At 30.5% G+C, this 24,027-nt stretch overlaps 1 protein-coding gene and 1 long non-coding RNA gene across 2 annotated transcripts; both read right to left on the bottom strand.

Moving 5' to 3' along the window:
* LOC145306355 (uncharacterized) lies at window positions 1-15,314 on the bottom strand. Its single transcript, XM_080148445.1, has 8 exons — window positions 14,374-15,314; window positions 12,110-12,196; window positions 8,996-9,076; window positions 7,742-7,804; window positions 4,348-4,425; window positions 2,497-2,544; window positions 183-209; window positions 1-29 (listed from the first exon to the last, which is right to left on the bottom strand). Exons 1-8 carry the CDS (start codon window positions 14,411-14,413, stop codon window positions 1-3), a joined length of 453 nt encoding a protein of 150 aa, XP_080004571.1. The 5' UTR covers window positions 14,414-15,314.
* On the bottom strand, window positions 10,156-11,813 carry LOC145305496 (uncharacterized). The gene is made up of 3 exons (XR_013874604.1): window positions 11,769-11,813; window positions 10,518-10,617; window positions 10,156-10,270 (listed from the first exon to the last, which is right to left on the bottom strand). It is a non-coding gene; the product is annotated as an uncharacterized LOC145305496 (long non-coding RNA).
* Window positions 15,315-24,027: the final 8,713 nt, after the last annotated feature.

The following is a 24,027-nucleotide window of genomic DNA, read 5'->3' as shown; positions in this document are numbered from 1 at the left end:
TTACCAGGCACTTTTTGGGAAACCACCAGCTAAAGTGGAAGTTTTATTAAAGATTCTAAATTGTAGAAAATATATATCATATTTAATTTTGATTCTGTTGATAAGCTTTGCTTTTATGGTGGTTTAAATTCACTATTTAGCTTAAAAGTATTATATAACCTAAATAGAATATGAAATGTTACCTTTCCCCTCACCACACTGATTCTCCACTAATAATATAAGATATAATTAGGTATGCAATATTCAAATTTATTCTTTTAAATTTGTTAATTAAATTGAAATGACACCCTACTTATTTAATTAATAAAAATACTAAAACTATATACTCTAAAACGCCTATATAAAATAGCAAAATAATGTGACTAAAAGTAAGCATGTCTTCAAAGACCATATAACAGTAAAGCTACTCTATAATTCACTTTGTCTGTCCGTAAGTCTGTCAGTCAGTCTGTCAGTCCGTAACACTATTCAGGAAATGGGATTTACTCAGCTCCTATAAAAGATAGAATAGATATCTTGCATGTTATTGGAAATTATGAGAATTATAACATATTGTTTCATTCCTTTTAGTAGTAAAGCTTCTCTATAATTCACTTTGTCTGTCATTCAGTCCGTCCGTCCGTACGTCCGTAACGCTATGGAAGAAATGGGATTAACTCATCTCCTATAAAAGATAGAATGCTTTAACTTTTTTATAACATTCCCATCATTGAAGAAACCCTGCAAGAAATAACACGCTTTAACTGCTGAAAGACTGCAACAAGTAATATCAATACCCCAAATTTGAAGCCTTCAGCTTCAATAACAAAAAAGTTCTAGGCATTTCAAAATTACATTTTGTCTACAATGAAAATTTTGAAAGATTTCCATTGCTTATAAAAAAAAATACAATATTAAATTATGTCGCCTAGACACAAAATTATAACCTTGTCTTTGTCAGAAACTTAGATTGCCGGTAACAGATTATTTTTTTACAATAAAATATTGTTATTAGTTATAGATTAAGAGATATAAGTTTTCCGGAATTTTAATGTAGGGAGTAGATTTGAAATCTGCATCAGATTTTAAGGATTTTTTATAAAATTCGTTTTTTGTAAAATTCTTTATCTAAAAGCGAAAATACATTTTAAGTTAATTAATTTTGACCAATAGGATAGGTGGATTTTAAACTACCTGCGCTCTAATTGGTTGAATGATGTACGACATCCAATCAGAGCGCAGATTTTTTAAATCCACCAATCACAGATGCCAAAATTATTTAACTTAATTTGTATTTCCGCTTTTAGATAAAGAATTATACAAAAAACGAATTTTATAAAAAATCCTTAAAATTTGATGCAGATTTCAAATCTACTCCCTACATTACAATTCCGGAAAACTTATATCTCTTATTATAGATATCAAAATTAAATTTCCCATCATTTAAAGAAAACAACCATGAGGGTCAGACTGCCTTTTTGCAGTAGGTTTTTGGCTATTTTTATATATTTTACATATTTTCCCATATCTTTGGTGTTTTTAGTCCAATTTTCAAACTTTTTTGGGATATCAGTATAAAAATGATTTTTCCTATTGTTATGAGCAGCTTTTATGTAATTTACTTTGACGGTCATCATCATACAAAATAAAACAATGTTTCAGATTTATTTTCTCTAATAAATGTATTCTTGATTTTAATCAATTCACTTTTAATCTACTTGTATGTATTCCCATTCATGATATTTTGTGCTTCACTACTTATGGATGATCTATGTTGAATACATAATTCACACAGAGACATATACACTTAAGCAGGGTTTATAGTACTTCTCTATTTGTTACATAAACTTATATCTTTTAATATTCTTCATTACTTTTTACTGTTCTTTGTGTTTTTAGTAGCAAAGCTACTCTATAATTCACTTTGTCTGTCCGTCCGTAACACTATGGGGGAAGTGATTTTCTCGGCTCCTATACAAGATAGGTAGCTGAAATTTTAAGGGAAGATTCCTATGACATAAGCTCATTTAATCTATACATTGTTTTGTTCATCTGTCTGTTATTTGGGGTACTAGATCGATTCCTAGATTTTCAAGTTTTTATGATTTTCTCAATTCCTTTCCAAGCTAAAAGGCTGAAAATATCAGTGTTTAATTTATTTTAGATTCTACTTATTTTCACAAAGTTTTGATAAGATTTGTCAATAATGGGAGTGCTAGATTGATTCCTATATTTTTAAGATTTCATGATTTTAAAGGTTTCCTGTTTTACCTATGTTATCTTGTTAAATGTTTATTTTATGACACTACTCTATAGTAATTTTTTCCATTCATTGCTACTTATGGATGTTGTCATCCTTGTTTTCATATTTTTACTGTGCTACTAATGTATAAAGATAATTAATATTACAGAATTTATGTTACTAAAATAATAATTTGATTGTTTAATCTAGGAGAGAAGTGATGTAATAAGATTTGTACAAAGTGGAAAAGATTAGATTTAGAAATAAATACTTACCTATATGGACTTTACCAGCATTACAATACCAATAACCACGACAATTACCTAAATTTGAATAGCATGTTATTTTAAATATTTATTTGACAATTATTATGCATTATCATATTATTTAATATGATAAGGGTATTTTTTGTTTCTCTATAAAAATCTTTGTATGAACTAATAGACTTCTCCTTTTAAGGAAAGCTATAAAAGCTCCTGAGAAGGTTAGGCAAATGTATAATCTTTGTTTTGTCTTGGAACTGTTCAAGGAATCTTTTTTCCACACTTGGATACAGAGAGCCCCAAGATGCTTGGTGCGCACAAGTTTGATATAGAAGAGATATGCCTGTATTAATGGTTATTTTACTTGCAGAAAATAAATTGTTTTTTTTTCAGCCATGGTAATGCTAAATTTTTCTAGAAAGTAAGGACTTGAAAGAAGCTGGAAATTCATTTGAAAGTTGTATTGATATTTTAGAAAGCTTTGTATTGGCAAATTAGCAGGTGAATATTCATTCAATTAATGAGGCATTAAAAACACATTTTAACTAATTATAAACCATAGGACAATGTACTTTACTTTATGATATACTAGTAAATTTGCCATAGACACTGCATCTTTAGGGGAAGGTGTAGTGTGGTAGGGGTGAAGCAGTTCAACCCTACTGAGCGAGTCCGGTCAAAAGAGCCCCTAGCCTTAAGGATTCTATCAATAAAGTACTACAAGTAGTTACAGTTTGAATGTTTTATTTGAACTGATTATACACAACAAATTAATGGCTTTATATACAAACAGATTACAATAGTGGGTTAGGTAGAAAATGATAACTTTGACCGCTTTCTCTGACGGTCAAACAATGGAAGAATGGGTTGGCTTAAAATGTGATAGTGAGGGGATTAACCACCTGGGTGTTATTGGCAGTCCCGGAGCATAGCGTGCTCTAGGAAGTGACAGTCTGTCTGTCCGACTACCACAGTAGCATAAGATTGTGTTTAAGTTACTCTTTCCTCCACTTTCCAAACATGTAGTATACTTTTATTGGGTTAGACCCACTTAAAGGTTAAGAAAACATAATTCTTATTTGTATTATAGATAGGTGAGTCCCTAGACTCAAATGGCTTTACAATAGGTATGAATATTGACTAAAACCACCCTAAGATATGCATACATGAGGCTTCTCTCAAAATGATGAATATGTGAAGATAAGAGAGATCTTTTGCTTTAGACAAAATTAAGGAGTAGCTTAACATCTTTCAAAGACAAATAATCTTTTACTTAGTTTTGTCCTAGTTGCTTTACCCTTAGCTGCTATAAAAATGGGTTGGATGGACAAAACTCAACTTTAAACTAGGGTTGGGCCGGATACTTTTATGGCCGGATACCGGATATCCGGCTGATTTCAAACGCCGGATATCCGGTACCCGGCCGGATATCCGTCGTTGGCCGGATATCCGGTTATCTGGCCAAATTACCGGATATCCGGCCGGATAACCGGCCAAATTACCAGATACTAAAGTAGCAAAAAAAAAGTTAAACTTGTTCAGAAAAAATGTTCTTCTAACTGCAATAATAAGAAAATTATAGCCATTTAAAATTTTAAAAAGCAGAGATTTTTGGTGTACAGGATAAAAAATTATAGAGCCGGATATCCGGCCGGATAGTTTCAATATCCGGTATCCGGCAGGATATTGAAAATGGCCGGATATCCGGCCGGATATCCGGCCACACCGGATATCCGGCCCAACCCTACTTTTAACTATAGTAAGACATTTTTAAAGCTTTCCTCTATTTGTATCATAGGATGCTGCCTAACAAGGAAAAAACAGAAGGTAAAAATTTGAACTTATGAAGCAAAATAAACTCACATGGAAGGGGAAAGGAATCTGACTCTCCATCTGTGAACTCAGTGCAGCTTGCATTGGTGGGTAAATCACAATTTTCATCTAAACACATAGAAATATAATTTGACTATATCTATTTCCTATAATAATTCAAAACATAGAAAATAGGTACATGTATTGCAAATTATTTTATATATAAATAATGATGACAACAATTTTAAACAAAAAGGATATTTACAGCTCTAAGATAAGATAAGATTTATTAATGTGCAAAATTAAGCCCCATACAACAGTGTTTTAATATTGCAGTAACAGTGTTTTAATATTGCACTCCAAATAAAAATTAAAAACCATATTTTTTATGAAATTCTTAAGATTAAAAATAAATGCTTGGTATCAAATACATGAATTTCTAAATTTGACAATTGAAAGAAAGCCTGCAAGAAATACACTGAAAGACTGCCACAAGTATATCCAAGACCTCAAATTTAAGGCATTCAGCTTTAATAACAAAAAGTTGTAGGCATTTTAAAATGACATTCTATGTACAATGAAAATTTTAAAAGATTTTAAATGCTCATGTTAGAAATTTAAAAATTAAACTACATAGTCTAGAAATAAAATTAAAAGCTAATTTTCGTCATAAATTTAGGTTGACAGTAACTAATTATATTTTTACAATAAAAATACACATTTTTATAGACAAAATCATTAAAAAAAAATTCAGTTTAACTTATGGTGTACCGAAAGTAATGTAGTATTTCCAGCCAATCAGAAGGCTGAATTAGCTCAAGAACCTATCACAGCTGAGCTTAAAAATTCTTAAAAACACAAATTAAACCAAATTTTTAAAAAAGATTTGGACTATGAAATGTGTTTTTTTATTGTAAAATTTTAATCAGTTACCGGCAACCTAAGTTTTTGACAAAGATAAGGTTATAATTTTTTGTCTAGGCAACGTAATTTAATATTTTAATTTCTATTATGAGCAATGGAAATCTTTCAAAATTTTCATTCTATATAAATTGTCATTTTAAAATGCCTAGAACTTTTTTCTTATTGAAGCTAAAGACTTTAAATTTGGGATATTGGGTGTACTTGGGGCAGTCTTTCAGCAATTAAAGCGTTTTATTTCTTGCAGACTTCCTTGAAATGAAATACTAACAATGTACCCATTTAAGAATATTTCAAACATCAAGTATAACTAAATATATATCTATTATATAATAAGGATGATAACAACCATAAAAGTAAAGCTCTAAAATCAGGCAGTAAAACAAACCAACATCAACACTTTTCAGAACTTAAATAACAAATATTGATTTTTAAGTTTGAACTAAACTGAATATGAATTTGTTGCAAAATTGTTTAATTACATGATTCTGTTTAAGGACAAACTTATATTTTAAGTCTTGATTAAAGAAATGCTTCACTTACAAAACTATACCTTGTTGTCCTATTATAACAATTAAAAAATTATAACAATTAAAAAGTTTAAAAATAAAAAAAAAATTCATTTTTTAATTGGATAATAATATACAGACTTTCTGGTAACAATTATAGAGTTACTTTGCTTTCTTTATCATAATCTTTAAAAGGAATCATCATGAAATGTATAGAATAATTCGAAAATGCCTAAATCAACAATAAGAGCTGCCCAATATTGACAGACAGATGAGCGGACAGACCCCAATAATAGAAAGTCTTTGCTTTAAAAATGGTATATCACAAGATATATCATTAAATATATGTTATGATGATAAATATTCTAAACACATTTGAATTTGTAAACATTAATAAAAGTGAAGCTCTGAAACGGTAAGTAAACAAACATTAACACTTGTAGAGTGTAAGAATTGAAAAAGCAAAATATGTATAGAATATGTATAAATCTAAACAAAATTTTAAGTAAATTTGTTGCAAAACTGCATAAATACATGGAATTGTTTAAGGACACTCTTACATTTTTAGGACTTAATTGAATAGATGCTTCACTTGTAACAATGTAATCAGAAGAATGGGATAATATATAACATATGGGTTAAAAAGCATAGTATTTTTAATGGACATACTGACTTTCTGGTAATGATTATAGAGTTGCTAAGCTTCCATAATCCTACCTTACTTTTATATCACACAAAGTTTAAAATTGATAGGACAATTCTAATATTTGTAAATAATTAAAAAGATCTAACTTTTCTGGACAGATGGATGTATGTACAGACAAACTGACCCCCAATTATAAGAAACTTTCCTTTAAAAATATCTTAACAAAGGTTTGCCCACTTTAATTTAAAAAAATCAATTTGACCTCTAGTCTTATGGATGAAGCTAAATACATGTTAAAGATAAAAATAACCCCTAAAAGTATACAAAAATGTCCTCTAAAGTGATAGGGGTCAAATTTATTTTTTTTCTAATATTTCTTATTGAGAAAAATCATTAATTTCTACCTTATACTATATTTTATAATGATTGATGCATAAATCCCTATAAAAATTGTTAATTTATCAGAATCAATCTTTGAAAGAGGCGAAAAGTGCAATAAAATCGCTTTTCCATTGATTTGTTTTGGATTTGCATATCATTTTGGTTTACCAGTATTTCCCAAAATGCTGTTTTTGAGATCTTGTGCTTCATTGGTGCTGATTAATTAAAATTTAACCATTGAAACTTGTAACCAGAAGATGCATCTACATTTCATATTTACAGTAATATAATCCAAAATGAATGATGAAGCTGCTATTCTGTAAATTCGGATTTGCCTATTTTTTTTGGTTCACTGTTTATATCACTAATTAGGATAGGTTAGAATAATGGTTCCTGTTGTGCCATATGAATACCCAATGCAGGTTAACCATTCCATGTAAATTTGTTTTAATACATTTCAAAGAATTAAGTACAAAGTACAATCTAATATTTTATACACTGCCCACTTGGAATTTTATCTTACTTGATGAAAATTGATGCTAAATAAGAATTAAGAGATTAAATTCAGAGATCTTAAGGGATAAGACAATAAATGATCAATTAATATACACCCCTAATGATAATGAATTAAAGTAACACTTTTGTAAATTAGAATGAGTAATAGAATTTTTAAATAAATGCTACCTGGTACTATCCATCAAGATGTATTAAGGCTACAAAAGTTCTAATAATTAATAGTTATTTCTCGTATCGTATTATAAACGGCTTTCCGCGGATATAGAATGTACAATTATAAGATTAAAACTAGTTTTTTTAGCCCCGAGGTGACGAAGTCACCGGCTAAAAAAACTAGTTTTAATCTTATGATTGTACATTTCTATATTCGTAGAATGCTGGATATAATATGATGCTAGACATAGTTTTTTTTGTATGGATGAGAACCGGTTCCTATCCACTGGATTCGAATGAATACGAGAAAATGTTTTACCTGTGTTGCAGATATCCATTGGAGCATCAGCTAAATTCACACACGTTTCAGTTAGCCTCACATCTAATTATCAAAAATAACATATTTAATGTTTTAATTGTGATTAATAACTAGTAATTGTAAAGTGCTATAAATGCTTTTTATGGGTTTATTCTTTTTTTAGGGGCGATTTATCATGGGAGGATGGTGGTACCCTCCCCAAAAATAGTTATAAATCTTCTCAGGACTTATTAGAAGCATCCTTGGTAGGAGAACCTGATCGGTTCAGAAGTTAGCAAAATCATCTCATTTTGAGTTTTATAATTAAGATAAACATAGACACTTTACAATTTCCTTCAAATTTACTGGATAAATCTGGTTTTCTTGGCCTTTTATCGAAAACTCTTAAATTAAATTAATTGCCAATTGTCCCCTCCCTTCCTCCCTGCTCCTCCCCTGTCATGTTGTAATTTAATTACCCCTCATCTAAACCCATAACAGTCAGAAAGGGGATGAGAAAGGGGAATGATATATATTACTAGTGGATTTCCCCTTTTATAATGAATTGTTCTTTAAAGCAAATAAAAGTTGCCTGCTGGCAAAATTTTTCTCAGGTTAAATGCTATATTGAATGTATAAACTTTTTGTAATTATTGCCAATAAATTTTTTTAATAATTCTTCATGGGGTGTGGGAAGTAATATTTCTAAGGAGAGCTTAACCCTAGTTGCGGTGGAGGTTCTCCAACAACTATTATTCATTTTTGTTTCCTAAAAACTATTTTGGGGGAAGGGGGAGAGCATTTTATATTTTTTGGGTGTCCCATCCACAAAGAAAATATTTCAAAACTACTGCAGGAACAGTAAGTTTATTAAGATTAGAACCAAATCAGATGAGCAGTTACCAGGATCAGCACTCAGTACAACGCAAGTTAAACTTAATTTGTTTTAATGATTTTGACTATAAAAAATGGGTATTACTGGCAACCTTAATTTATGACAAAAATAAGCTTATAATTTTGTTTCTAGGCCACGTAACTTAATTTCAAAATTTCTAACATTAGCATTGCAAAGCTTTAAAAATTTTCATTGTACATAAAATGTCATTTTAAAATGCCTAGAACTTTTTTGTTATAGAAGCTGAAGGCTTCAAATTTGGGGTATTGGGTCTACTTGTGGCAGTTTTTTTTAGCAGTTAAAGCGTGGTATTTCTTGCAGGCTTCCTTTAATAACAACTCATTTCTACTTAATAACATGTTTTAAAAAAACTGTGTTACATGTTTCTTTTCCAAGATATGGTGTGCAGCTGTCAGTCTCAAGTTTTCCGCCCTTACACCACCAGTATTTCTGACAATCACCTTTAAACACAAATTATAAATTATTTAATAGTTTAAATATTAGATCTTGAATGTCACCAAAGAAGATAAAGTATAGAATAGAATCCAGGTAGAAGATTCTGCCTGGCTAGCCTGAAATAAAATTGGAACATTTGAAAGACAAAAACGGCTATAAGGCTGTTAGTAAATAACATGATTTCAATAATTATTCAGAAAAAATATTCAAAATAAATTCCTTTTGCAACAATTTACTAAAAGCCTTGTAGCCAAGCTTCCAGCTTTCTCTTCCCTATTCACAATGAATTAAAAATGAATTTGATGTGCATTTTAAGCCTTAAAAAATTTAATTATGTAAGAAAATTTACAAAAAATATTAGTCTTGGTATTTATATTATAAAACTAGGTTGCGCTCTTATGTATGTTTTTAAACAGCTGATTTATACATGATAGCAACTACTTCCATACATTAACTTGTGGAAGGGGGGAGGGGGAAGGAAGGGGCAGTACCCATGTTGCTGACCCTTGAAAATTACAAATGTGGTCAATCGTACTTACCAAAATTAAAACAACAAGAGTTAAGTGACTTTTCTTCATTGCCGAAAGTGACCAAGCAGCTTTTGCTGTCTTTACTTCAATATGAGGTGTGCATCAGAGAAGTTAATCTCCATAATATACTTTTGTTTACGGGTAAATAATTACCTTCTGATTACAGATAAATATTCAAATTGTACTAATATCATGGGAGTTACACTACAATATTTAATGTTAAATAATGAAGATCAAACAACTTTTTAACAGCATTTATTAGATTTTGATACAAATTAAATTTTTCTAATTTTGTCCAACTAGTCATTGTGATTTGTACTTTAGCATTATTGTCTATACTGCGCAAGTCAAAGATTCCTTCTAATTTCCCAGAAACTTTTATGGTTTTTACTTCTATTCCTCCTTATTCTATGAATGTCACACACACAACATACAGTCACACACACAAACTAATATCAAGACATCCTGTCTTGTTGCGTAAAAATTTAAGTGGTTTTAAGCTTGTTTTTGTTAAACTATTATAATATTACAAAAATTGATAAAGGATAAACAAATTTTCAAATAATATTTATTTTACAATGAAAAAAATCAATAATAATATTAACGATATATAATAAACTGTTGGACTATTTTCAGCTGAGGTTGGCTGTTCTCAAAAAGTTTGATAAGCTGAAATATTAATATTTTCAATGTCTTTTTTTATACCAAGTTCTCTATAGAATTACCATTCAATAATAAATGCTTTCAGCTTTATATTCTTATCAAGGCAAAGATAGGACAATAGACTACACAAAGTATCTAGGTACTTATTTAAAATAAAACAATAGACTAAATAAACTAAACTTGACTAAATAAACAAAAGTATCTAGATACTTTCCCTTTTTTAGGGTTTTTTTTATTTCTACCATTTTTTTACCTTAAGTGGGCCATCCCGACTGACTGATAAGTAGTGTGCCAGAACAGATTAAAGTTGGTTCAGAAGACTCGCTACTCTGTCTATGCAACACTAATTCTTCCTAAATTATCCAACAAGTGGTTTAATGTTTGAATATCAAACTAATCAACAAATCTGAAGATTAATTTGATATTCTTTATACAATTTTATCAAATTTTAATATACACGAACAATGCACATAATATAAAGTAAAGCGAAAACATCACCGTTATATATTATGTTTTTTTAGCAATATTTCGAATATACATAAATTCAATACTTAACTAATACTTTCTATTATACCTCAATATTTTATAGAAAGTATCAGCTGAAATCCTAAAAATATTAATAATAAAGTTTTCCATGTATTTTCTATACACAGTTTTAACGATCGGTTTGAACGATCGGTTTTATGAACAAACGGTTTTATGAACGAACGGTTTTTTACAAACGGTTTTACGAACGGTTTTACGATCGGTTTTACGAACGGTTTTACGAACGGTTTTACGAACGGTTTTACGAACGGTTTTACGAACGGTTTTACGATCGGTTTTACGAACGGTTTTACGAACGGTTTACGATCGGTTTTACGAACGGTTTTACGATCGGTTTTACGAACGGTTTTACGATCGGTTTTACGAACGGTTTTACGATCGGTTTTACGAACGGTTTTACGATCGGTTTTACGATCGGTTTTACGAACGGTTTTACGAACGGTTTTACGATCGGTTTTACGAACGGTTTTACGATCGGTTTTACGAACGGTTTTACGATCGGTTTTACGAACGCTTTTACGAACGGTTTTACGATCGGTTTTACGAACGGTTTTACGATCGGTTTTACGAACGATGACCAACAATCAAATAACTAACAATTAATAATCTATAATTAACGGTTAGCTGCAAATCGAATAATAAATAACGATTAACGGTAAATTACGCGAAAATCAAATAATTAACGGTTAACGGTAAATAGTAAATTCAAAACGAATAAAGGTTAATGGTTAACGGTAATAATCAAATGTTATATAGGTATAACGATTTGACAACAAAGTACTAACATAGTAACTCAAAGAAATTGCTTCACTAATACAAAAAATATTAAAAAGAACTAAACTTTTTTTTTCAATCAAAATTATTGTGAAATTCTTTTTTTAGCTTCACTTTTATGGTAGAAGAAATCACTTCTAAATTTAGCCGAAATTAAGCTATAGTATGCTAAAAAATTTCTGACCTTCTCTCTCCAATGATTTCAAACGACTACGAGAAATGTACGACAATTTGAACTAATTTGCTATAGTAAAAAAAACAAATAGTTTTCATTTTGTCAAATAACGGAAAGTTAATCCTTTAAATAAATAAATAATAAACGACGTAAATTACTCTAAAAATAACTATTTTTTTTATATTTTTAAAATATAATAACCCTTTATGCACGACACATATTATTGACAACAAATGATACATTCAGCAAAAATTTTTTTACAACATGTCTCTTTTATATAATAACATGTATATTTGAATGAATCTAAGCAAATCAGCTTATAACTTTTATAAATAATCTATAACTCTTACATGGCCATCTATTCTTGATTGCATGACCTCCAATGTCTACAACATCTTTACAGTCTTCATCTGTAGGCTCTGTACAATTCTCTGAACCTGAATTGTAAAAATTAAAATCCTCATAATAAGGTAGCAGGATGTCTGTGTGTTTGATTGTTTGTTTGTCAGTCTTTACTGAAGGATCTCGCTAACCGCTTAACTGACTTAATAAGATAGCTTCTAATAGGTCATTGGAAAGATTTATAACTAGTTTAAGGAAGGGTACCTCCACCCTTCCGAAGAGAAATCACAAATAAGTCGAATTTTTTTTTTTAAGCAGAAACTTCAACGCAACATTTTAGATAGGAATTGTAGAGACTTGAATGCAACATAGATAGAAATTGTAAAGACTTGAACATTATGTATTATTTTTTTTAAAAACAAATAATTAAACTGCCACTAAAAGCTTCTAGGGGCTTAACTGCTAGTCATATCTAAAGATTCAAAAGCCCAGTTCACAAAAGACAAAGGTCGACAAAATTTTAGGTCGACCTTTAAATGCTTTAAAGGGCGAATATAGGTTTGATATGATATGAGCTTATATGAAAGGTGCCATTTCATACTTTTAGAATATCTATGCCAAATTTAAAAATTCAAAAAAATCCTTAAGTAGATTTTGCAATTTTCTGTTTCAATTGAACATATGATAAATGAGATTGACGACAAACGGTTTATTTTAGCCCTTTACAAGACTTTTTTTTTGACTATTTTGCTTAAGTTTGATTGACTATTACAATGGCACGCACCTTAAAAGATAATTTAAATGTTTATTATTTTAGATTATATACTCTTTAATTCAATTTTTTAAAAGCGTAGAAATAATTTGCGTAAAAGTTTTGACTAGGGTAAATAATACGTCTTAAAGTTTATTTTCTGTACAAAGATCATTGGTTAATTCTGGAAAATATAAAAACCCTGATGTACGCAATTTTAACACACACACACACGAACCTTAAAAAAACAGGGATTTGAAATCATTCTTCCTCCAAGAAAATTTTATCAATTATTTTTTTTTTACTTTTTACATTATTTGATGTTTTTTTAAACTTTTAAATATTTTACTTTATATAATTTGTATTAAGGTAGAAGATGGGTATATTTACCCCTGATTAATTAGTTTCCACGTTATTACGACTATCCTTTACGAAAGCTTTTTAATTCAACCTTGCTACGAAGCCTTGTGTGATGCTAGGGTAATTGGGTTCTTAGGGAACCACACTTATTACATAATATTATCTTGAGTTAGAAAGGTTTTAAGCTATAAACAGACTTATACAATTAGATATGTCAATATCCTTAAGTTATTTATAATCTATATAATGGCACCTTTGAAATAAGCTCATATTATATCAAACCTATATTCGCCCTTTAAGGTATTTGTGGGTTGTACTTGTTTAAGTTGACCTACAGAAAAAATCAGTCGACCTTTAAAAGATTTTATATTCTAAAAAACATAAATGAATCTGTACTTGATTTTGATATCTTTCTGCTAGGACTTCCAATTAAATAAAAAGGGAATTGCTACTGTTGCCCCCCTGAAAAACCTCTAAAAGACAGCCCTTTGTTTAAACAAGTCAGATATTTTTTACATATAATAAAAGGGGTTTAACCACCACCCCCAATATTGGTTTACAAATGAAAAATATAAAAAGCTTGTAAATTGACATATTCCAACTAAAATAAAACTAATTTCCTTATTGGCCAATGAAATTATTCATTTAGAATTTAGTATCTGAGGTGTTTTTTTGTGTGTGAAATTTATCATATATTATGCTGAATGAAAATTATTATTCTGCAACACAAACACTAGACCTAGACAATATTATTTGCTATTCTGATCTTTTTTTACAATTATAAAATATGAAATAGTTTCCAATTATGACAATGGAAACATTCCCTAAAAAAATCTTAAAAAATTAGAGAAGAAAACATTATATAAATTACATGAAGTTGTTTTTTTGGGGGTAAAATAAAGTACCCAAAGACAAAGGTTGCTAAATAAAGTACAGAAGACAAATTTTACCTGATTTTTAAACTAAAATATCTCAAAAAAATACTTGCAAGTTAGTATCAAGGTGTTGCCCCTCCCCCCCCTAGCCCAACCTACCCCCTTAGTTGATTAAAGTGTGACGTTATAAAAAATCCATCTCTTTTTGGGGGTTTCCTTCTTTTTTATGACGTCAAACGTGACACTTCATCAGCATTATAGGGTTTCTCAAGGTTAAAACTTGTACCTGTTACAGAACTAATTAACAGGAATAGTAGGAGCACCATCTTGAATGGGTAAATAACAACTAACTAGAATTTTTAATTTAAATTAATAATTAATTTAGTGTACACATTAGACCTGTTACTCAAAATACACGTTTTGAAATTTAATTCTTCTGGATTGGCCGGACATTCTATGATACAAAATAGTATGATGTCTGTCTATTTGTCTGTCTGTCTGTCCGTCTGTCCATCTGAAGCGCAAGATCTCAGTTACCACTGAAAAGATTTGACTCTACTCTCCAGGGAATAAACCTACTGGTCCTGTGATGGTTTTAAGCTATTTTCGGGGGGGGGGGGGGCCCGGGGGCACCTTTACCGGCCACTCAAAAAAATTCATTTTATTAAAACCTAAACTTATAAAAGGGGGTAGTCGACTAACCTGACCCCCTAAAAAAGTTATACATTTTTTTAAACACCAGTGCACTGCACAATCCCTTACAAATAGTAACAACTAATGAAAAAATGCATGAATAACTAAACAAAATTGTTGTCACATTATTATCTATAATACAAAGTAGAATGATGTACGTCTGTCCATCCATCTGTCTGTTTTAAGATCTCGGAAACCACTGAACCGATTGGATTCTACTCTTCAGGGAATATATTTATTGGTCCCATTGTGGTTGTGAGCTTGGGACCACCCCCAATCCCCAAAAAACCAATAATCCCCCTTAAATTTTTTAGGCAGTTAATTTAAAATCAGTGCAGGTTGCAGCACCAGATATAATTATTTTTTTAAAAATTACCTATGGGGGCAAAGCTCCTAGAGGCTAGGTGCGAAGCCGCTAGTAAAGTCATAAAATACTTATTGAACCAAAATTTTGTCCTAAAATCCATTAATACTTGACAAAAATTGTTTCCTTAAAGTATGTCCATATGCTAAAAGTTACAAGAAAGGGAAAACAAAAAGGAAATTACTAATATGAAATACTCAATTTTGCATGTATATTGAATTGTATGATAATTAAGTGGAAAGACCAAGCAAAAGAGTGGGAAATAGGAAAGCCACTTTAAATTAATAATTGATGAAAGAAAATTAATTATTAAAAAGGTCAGGGCAACTTTATATTCAATGTTGAGGAATGGATTCAAATTTAACTAGAAAGTTTAATGTATGTGTTTCTCTTTTTTAAGAGTAAAAGAACATTTGATGAGCAGCACATATTTTTATGATTTTGAACATTTTGGTCAAATAAATCTAAATGTTAAATAAATATTTTTAGATTATACTTTTTTCTTTCAAAATATTCAAAACTTGTACACGGTGTTTCAGAAAAAAACTGCGTTTTCCGTTTTTCTGACACAACCAGGAGGAATACAGAAAAAACGATTATATGTCCTTATTCTCTGTAAAAAAGTACATCAAATTTATAACAGGTGTTTTTCATTATCTCTAAAAGTACGGCCTCTATGATACGGTACATAGTTTCAAAAATGCTCTATGTGAAAAATGTTGTGCAAGAAAAATTTAAATAACTCTTCTATTATGTATAAAAAAAATCGTAGAATTTCAATATTAATTTAGAAAAAGGTATAAGAAAAGTACCTTAATGAGTTTTAAAGGTGAAATGCTTTTTTGCTCCTCACAAAAGCATTTTTAAGAAACTGCAATTTGTCATTTTTTCACATTTCTTGATTGTGATGCATTTGCAGTAAAAGAATCTTCTTTAATAACGTAGGTTATAGTAAAAAGAAAAAAACTCCTTTTTATTTGACAAAAAAAATCTCTAAAGACAAAAAAGTTATTGAAGTTTGATTTTTTTTATTAAAGCATTTAATTACAAATTATGGATAAATTATGAGTTTATATCTTAACCTGTCAATCAAATTAAAGGATTATAGGAATAAATGAGGGGTGGGGATTTACGAGCATGAGCAATTTTTAAGGTCATGTTTCTTAAGTATACAAAAAGAAAAACTGAATATTTGTTTTCAGTGAGGAAATTTTAAATGAAATATTTAGTGTAATTGGTAGAAAATTGTATTGACCGTATTAAGATGTTGTTTTCAAGTGAATAAATTTTTGAAAACCAACCTTAAGGCACAAAATTCTACCAGAAAAAAGCATCATACACATCTTTTGAAATATATATGCTTTAGAATGCATCGTTATTTTCAGAGATATTAAAAAACACCTGTAACAATTTCGATGCATATTTTTATAGAGAATATTGACATATAATTATTTTTTTTGTACTCCTAATGGTTGTTTCCCAAATTTGGAAAACGCATTTTTTTCTGAAACGCCCTGTACAAAATAGTATTATTTTAGATTTGAACTAAAAAATGATTAAAAACCTATCTATAATACAAAGTAGTACGTTGTCTGTCTGTCCGTTTTTCTGTCTGTCTGAAGCTTAAGATCTCAGTAACCACTTAACCGATTGGGCTCTACTCTACAGGGAATATACCTACTGGTCCTGGGATGGTTTTAAGCTATTTTCTTGGTGGGTGGGACACCCCCCCTAAAAAGGAAAAATACCCCTCCCCCAAATTTTTTTTAAAAACTAAAATTAAAAATGGGGAGTTCGACTATCCCCCCCACTTAATTTTTTTTATTACTTTTTCTTTTTAAATCTAAATAACACAAAAATAGGTTGATTAAACTCTTATGGCAAAGCCCCTAGAGGCTAGGAGCGAAGCCGCTTGTATGAAAATAAGATATTATAAGGTGTAAGAATAGTTTTCAAGCTTTAAATCCGGATTAAATTATGTAAGCAGGTATTAGAGGTTTTATATAGAGCATCAATCCTTTAGTTTTAATATTTAAAGCTCAGGTAGATTTTAAATTCTACTGAACCTAACCTAAAAATTAGAACCCTACCTGCTTTTTAAAAGCAAAGCTTTTCTATAATAAGAGTCAGTCCGTCCGTCTGTCCGTACGTAACCGATAGCTCTTTTCGTTAATTTAGGCATGTTGAAATTATCCTATCAATTTCACACTTTGCATGGTGATCCCTGTAGTAGTTATGTACAATTTAGAAAGCGTAGCAACTCTATAATCGTTACCAGACAGTCCGTACGTCCATTTTAAACATGTTGCTTTCTTAACATCAAATTTTTATGTGATAAAATTATCCGATTGGTCTGATATTTGGAATACTGATTCCTAGGACAACAATGTAAAATGTAAAGAAAAGCATCTCTATAATCAAGTCCTTAGACAATATCCTGTATTTAAGCAGTTTTTCAGCAGATTTACTTACAATTTTGTTCCTTCGACTTTTATACATTTATATTATGATTATTCAGTTCTGACACTATATAAGTGTTAATATTCGTTTGTCATACCGTTTTAGAGATTCGCTTTTATGGATGTTGTCATCCTTGTTTAACAAAGTTTATTTGTGTATTTAGTGTTTTTATGTCTGGTACTTACCAATAGAAAGTGGAAGTCGGAATACAACCAAAAACATCTTCTCTCGAGTGCTAATTTTACTATAAAACGGTCAGTAGTAGGCTACCAAATACTAAGATAGCTCAAATATTAAGGGAGAATTAAGCGTTTAAAGAAAACAGTTTCCGAAGGACATCCTGTTGTTCCTAATCGATCACTGAAATCCCCACCCCCAATTTGGGGGTTAGTGTCCCCGCTGGGGTTAGTGTCCCCGCTGGGGTTAGTGTCTCCGCTGGGGTTAGGCATAGGAAGAAAAAACCACCCTCCTCCCCCTTATCTTAAAAATGAGGGGGTGCGAGGTTTAATGTTGGCTAGGCACTTTTAGGAAAATCACTAAAATTATGTTCATATTTTCCTAATTTTCTGAATATTCTCCCCATTTATAACATGACAACTAAAGAACTACTCTCTAACTCACTTTGGCCGTTTGTACATTCATCATTTTTTTGTGCAGACCTATTATGGATGTTGTCATCCTTATTAAAAGCGAAGCTTTTCTACAATTAGGGTCGGTCCGTCCGTCCGTCCGTAACGGTTAGTTTTTTTGTTAATTTTGACATGTTAGAATTGTCCCATCGATTGCAAGATGATTCCTGTAGTAATTAGATACGATTTAGAAAGCGTAGCAACTCTATAATCATTACCAAACATAATCATAAAACTTTGGATACTAGCAGAACTTCATTAGAAAAAAATAATAGCTATTATAATAAAATTATAAGAAATATACGTAAATGACCTAAGAATAAGATATATAATTCTAAAAGCAGGAATCTAAAGGGATAAGACAATGGCTGATAAATTGATGTACATCCTACATATAATAAACAAAATTACCCCTTTTATAGTTTAAAGATTTTGGTTGAAACATTTGTACACTTATTTTAATGAACTAACCAATCAAAATTCAATAAAAGGCCCCAAAATTGTTTAGCCAACGAATAAGAACACTTTGAGGACTAGTGTAATTAACAGCTCAATGTCCCTCCCTCCCTGGTCTAAAAGTCTTCTATTAGGACAACATAATAGCTATTATAATAAAAAATAAAAAAAACTGATTTTATCAGAGAGAGAGAAGTGACAATGGGCCCCAAACTTTTAAAATAACGTTTTCTTAGTCGTTGCCTTAACAACTTTGGGGACTTTGGTGAATTTTGATTGGTTGATTCATTAAGTTGAGTGTTCAAACGTTACATTTATTACGTTTTATCTACAGAAGGTGTAATTTTGTGTATCATCATTTTGGGATGTACATCAATTTATCTGCCATTGTCCTATCCCTTTAGATCCCTGGATTTTATAGAATAATATTCAATAGATTTTAAATTGAAAAGAAAGGATAAAAAAGCTAATGAGCATTAATCTGGGGAGGGAGGGGACATTGGACTGTAATTTATGTTTGTACCCAAAGTTTTTTAAACATGCTCTATTGGGTACCTCAATAACTATGGCTTTTTTATCAATCATGTAAATAGTGCCCAAACTTTTGAAGCAATAGTATTAATCTACAGAAGGGGTAATTTTGTTTATCATCATTGGGTATGTACATTAATTTATAGTCTATTGTCTTATCCCTTATGATCCCTGGTAGCAATAAATTAAATAAATATAAAACTACGTCTGTTACTGTTACTCAGAGAGAGAGAGGGGACAATGGGCTATTTATTACATTAGTCCCCAAAGTTTTATAATAGTGTTTCTTATTCGTTGGCTTAACAACTTTGGGGACCACTAAATGGTTATTTCTCCAAACGTTTCTACAGAAGGGGTAATTTTGTTTATCATCATTGGGTATGTACATTTATTTATAGTCCATTGTCTTATCCCTTAGGATCCCTGGCAACAATAGATTAAATAAATATATATGTCTGTACTGTTATTGGGCGCTAAATAATAAAAGAGTTCTTTAATTATTATTAGCAGCTACGCCCCTAAAGGCCTCTTGGAGCACTTGAGGAGGGGGGGGAGTCAATTTCTTATTTTTGATTTTTTTTGGATAATTTCTGGAATGATTCCACATTAGATGTGTTACTTAAAATACGCTGTTTCGAATTTCATTCTTCTGCTAACCTAAAAAGTTACTTTAGGGGCCTAAAAATACATGCACAAAATTTTATCTCTCTATCTCTTCTTGCTGGCGCCAGGCCTCTAAAAATCAACAGATAACGGTAGCACGAAGGTTTTAACAATTTCTCAGCAATGTGCAGGTTTTTAGCTCTTCTGCATATTTCAACTCAATTTCTTAAACATATAAGGCCAACATATATTACTTTGAAGCCGGCTGTAAAAAAAGTGGCTTCGAAAAAGAGAGAATATATGCTATTAAGTAAAATTTTTTAGTATTTATATAGTAAAACTCCAAATATAAAAAACTGCAGCCGGCTGCAAGATTTTTTGAAATTTTAGTTATTTTTACACATATATTTTTTAATAAAGTCCTTTGATTAATTACTATTCTCAAATTTCGAGGAAAATGAAAATCTTTTTAAGTAAGGAAAAATTAATAAAAATAAATTTTTCAAATTATTAAGTTAAAAAATCACTAAACTTGCATATATTATATCCAAAAAATATTTTTTCAAAGTCTACTCCAGACCTAGAACAAGTTCTAATCCAGCAGATATTAATCGGTTTCGAAGCCATACTGGAATAGTTACTTCTCGCATCGTATTATAAACAACTTTCCGCGGATATAAAATTAAAAGATTAAAACCAGTTTTTTAGCCTCGAAAGGCACGGGCTCATAACACTGGTTTTATGATTGTACATTTTTATATTCATATAAAACTGTATATAATACGATGCTAGACATATTTTTTAGTTCTAATGCAGCAGATATTAATCGGTTTCAAAGCCACACTGGAAATATAAGTAATAGGATATATAAGTTGGAAGGAATTTTAATGTTAGAGGGAGATTTGAAATCTGCATCAAATATTTTAAGGATTTTTTTTTATAAAATTCGATTTTTGTATAATTATTTACCTAAAAGCGTAATTACAATTTAATTTCATAAATTTTGACCAATAGGGTCAGTGGATTGGAAACTACCTGCGCTCTAATTGGTTGAATGATGTGCGACACTTAAGCTTCTCCTATCAGAGCGAAGATAATTTTCAATCCACCAATCACAGATGTCAAAATTAATTAACTTAAATTGTATTTCCGCTTTTAGATAAAGAATTATACAAAAAACTAATTTTATAAAAAATTCTTAAAATTTGATGCAGATTTCAAATCTCCCTCTAACATTAAAATTCTTTCCAACTTATATATCTTAATTTTTCCTTATTATTGACCCCTGAGTTGTTTATTTAATTAAGGTTATAGCACAGGGAGTAAGGGAGGGGACAATGGGCAATTAATTCAATTTTAGAGTTCTAACTCAATATCTTCAAAACCAGATATGTATATCTGGAAAATTCAAAAAATTTAGATATAGCAATTTTTATTAGATTTGTATAATAAGAAATTACTAAATACTTAAAGAAAAGTATTTAACATTAGGTTATCCTGTCTTATTTTCCTGTGAATGGTCTATAATTTATAATAAAAGTTATGACCTTAATACTGGCAGTTTCTTACAAAATAATACCATAAATGGGGTTTGTTTTCATATTTGACAAGGGGTTGATTAGAAAGGATAGTTACAGAAGTATCACAGTAGAATTTCTGGTTTATTCCATCCATTCTTAGAAGAAAACTATTTTGTTTAAAAACCAAAATAAACTTGTTTTGATTTTTTAAAAAATAGTCTGATCAGTAAGAGTCGTCTGCTTTGGGAATAATTGCTTTAGCGGCATTCTTTGCGCTGGTACCCAAAGTCTTTGAAATTTGCCAAAATAATAAAAGTTGCATGTGATCTGGTACCCAAAGTCCAAGACTGTCAGAATTATGAATTTTAGATACATTGTCCCCTCCCTTTCTCCCTGTTATAGTACCTAATAAAAATTATATAAAATTAATCTTTATTAGGAAAATCATGCAAAAACAGTTTAACAGCTGTATTTAATTTATTTGGCCTTAATAACATTTTGCATTTGTAAACCCAGGAAAAATTAAGGAAATTTATATAAGAAACAGTTTTGTACAGTACTGTGTAGAGCAGCAATAAGGGGTAATAGTAAGCGTTGACGGAGACTTGGAGGATTATAAAAGTCTGAAGGCCATTGAGTTCAAATTTTGAGGCTGCGACTGAGTATTACGATAGTTTTGGGTTGCTTATTCCCTCTTTCAGCTCAAAGGCTACGTCAAACCCAGAGAGAGAGAGAGAGAGAGAGAGAGAGAGAGAGAGGACAATGGACTGTTTATTACACTAGTCTCTAAAGTTTTATAATAACATTTTCTTATTCGTTGGCTTAATACATTAGGGGATTTTGGTAAATTTTGATTGGTTGGTTAATTAAGTTAATGGGTTCAAACGTTTCAACCACTAGTTTTAATCTACAGAAGGGGTAATTTTGTATATCATCAATGGGGTTGTACATCAATTTATTAGCCATTATCTTATCCTTTTAGATTAATAACCTTTATATGATTTTATTTAATTTTTGTAGATTTTTATGTGATTTTGGAGGATTTTTCATATGAACAATTTTGGTGAGACATCAATGCAGGGCCTTAATTTTTTTAGAGTAGTTTGCTTTAGAAATGAAATGAGATGTTTCCTGACAAACATGAAAATTGAACAGATGAAATAAAATTCAGAACATTATTTCTCTATACTTTTTAAGCTTCGCCTTATCGTTATTTGCATTCTTGTTCTTATTATAAAATTATTATATTAGATTTTATTAAATGGCCAGCTTTTACGATGAAACGAATTAAATAAATTAATTGCTATTAATTACTTTGATTTCAATAACTTCATCTAAGTACGAAAGCAAATGTCAAAGTTCATTCCTCTATTTAACTTTTTCTAAGCTTAAATTTAATATTTCTATATGCGATTTCTCTTGGGAGGGTGGTAGTACCCTACCCCAAAATTAGTTATAAACCTTCCCAGGACCTATGAGAAGATACACTAAAAGCAGAACCCGATCGGTTCAGCGGTTAGCAAGATCCTTAAGTACAGACAAACAGACAGACAAACACACATCCTATTACTTTATTACAAGGATAAATTCAAAGTACGAAAACAAATGTCGAAGTTCATTCCTCTATTTATTTTTTCTGAGCTTAAATTTAATTTTTTTCTATATGCGATTTCTCTTGGGAGGGTGGTAGTACCCTCCCCAAAATAGTTATAAACCTTCCCAGGACCTATGGGAAGATACACTAAAAGCAGAACCCGATCGGTTCAGCGGTTAGCAAGATCCTTAAGTACAGACAGACAAACACACATCCTATTACTTTATTAAGGATAAATTCAAAGTACGAAAACAAATGTCAAAGTTAGTTTCTTTATTTTATTTTTTAAAGCTTAATGGGGTGTAATTTTTTTCTATATTCGATTTCACATGCAAGGGTGGTAGTACCCTCCCCCAAAATTTGTTATAAACCTTCCCAGGACCTATGGGAAGATACACTAAAAGCAGAACCCGATCGGTTCAGTGGTTAGCAAGATCCTTAAGTACAGACAAACAGACAGACAAACACACATCCTATTACTTTAATAAGGATAAATTCAAAGTACGAAAACAAATGTCAAAGTTAATTTATTTATTTTATTTTTTAAAGCTTAATGGGGTGTAATTTTTTTCTATATGCGATTTCACATGCAAGGGTGGTAGTACCCTACCCCAAAATTAGTTATAAACCTTCCCAGGACCTATGGGAAGATACACTAAAAGCAGAACCCGATCGGTTCAGCGGTTAGTAAGATCCTTAAGTACAGACAAACAGACAGACAAACACACATTCTATTACTTTATTGAGGATAAATTCAAAGTACGAAAACAAATGTCAAAGTTAATTTCTTTATTTTATTTTTAAAGCTTAATGGGGTGTAATTTTTTTCTATATTCGATTTCACATGCAAGGGTGGTAGTACCCTACCCCAAAATTAGTTATAAACCTTCCCAGGAACTATGAGAAGATACACTAAAAGCAGAACCATATCGGTACAGTGGTTTTAGAGATCCTTCTACACACACACACACAGATCCTGTTACTTTATTGTAAGGATTGTACCTTGTTGCCCAAGGAATCATTCTTTGATTGTTGTCAAATAGGTAAAAATCATTTTGTTTAAAATGAACGTACGGAATTTCTGGTAACC

Source organism: Acartia tonsa, chromosome 14 (assembly GCF_053477335.1).
Source record: "Acartia tonsa isolate MP-2025a chromosome 14, ASM5347733v1, whole genome shotgun sequence".
NCBI classification, from domain to species: domain Eukaryota; kingdom Metazoa; phylum Arthropoda; class Copepoda; order Calanoida; family Acartiidae; genus Acartia; species Acartia tonsa.
The sequence above is the reverse complement of the archived record's forward strand: the minus strand, read 5'-3'. Positions and strand labels throughout refer to the sequence as shown.

What these genes read in the sequence shown, in the direction of transcription:
- LOC145306355 (XM_080148445.1), bottom strand. Translation starts at nt 14,413, where the DNA reads ATGGTGCTCCTACTATTCCTGTTAATTAGTTCTGTAACAG. An exon ending in AGATTCCTTTCCCCTTCCAT is followed by an intron (nt 2,545 to 4,347) that starts GTGAGTTTATTT and finishes ATTCAAATTTAG; the next exon opens with GTAATTGTCGTGGTTATTGG. An exon ending in TCAGTGTGGTGAGGGGAAAG is followed by an intron (nt 30 to 182) that starts GTAACATTTCAT and finishes CTTCCACTTTAG; the next exon opens with CTGGTGGTTTCCCAAAAAGT.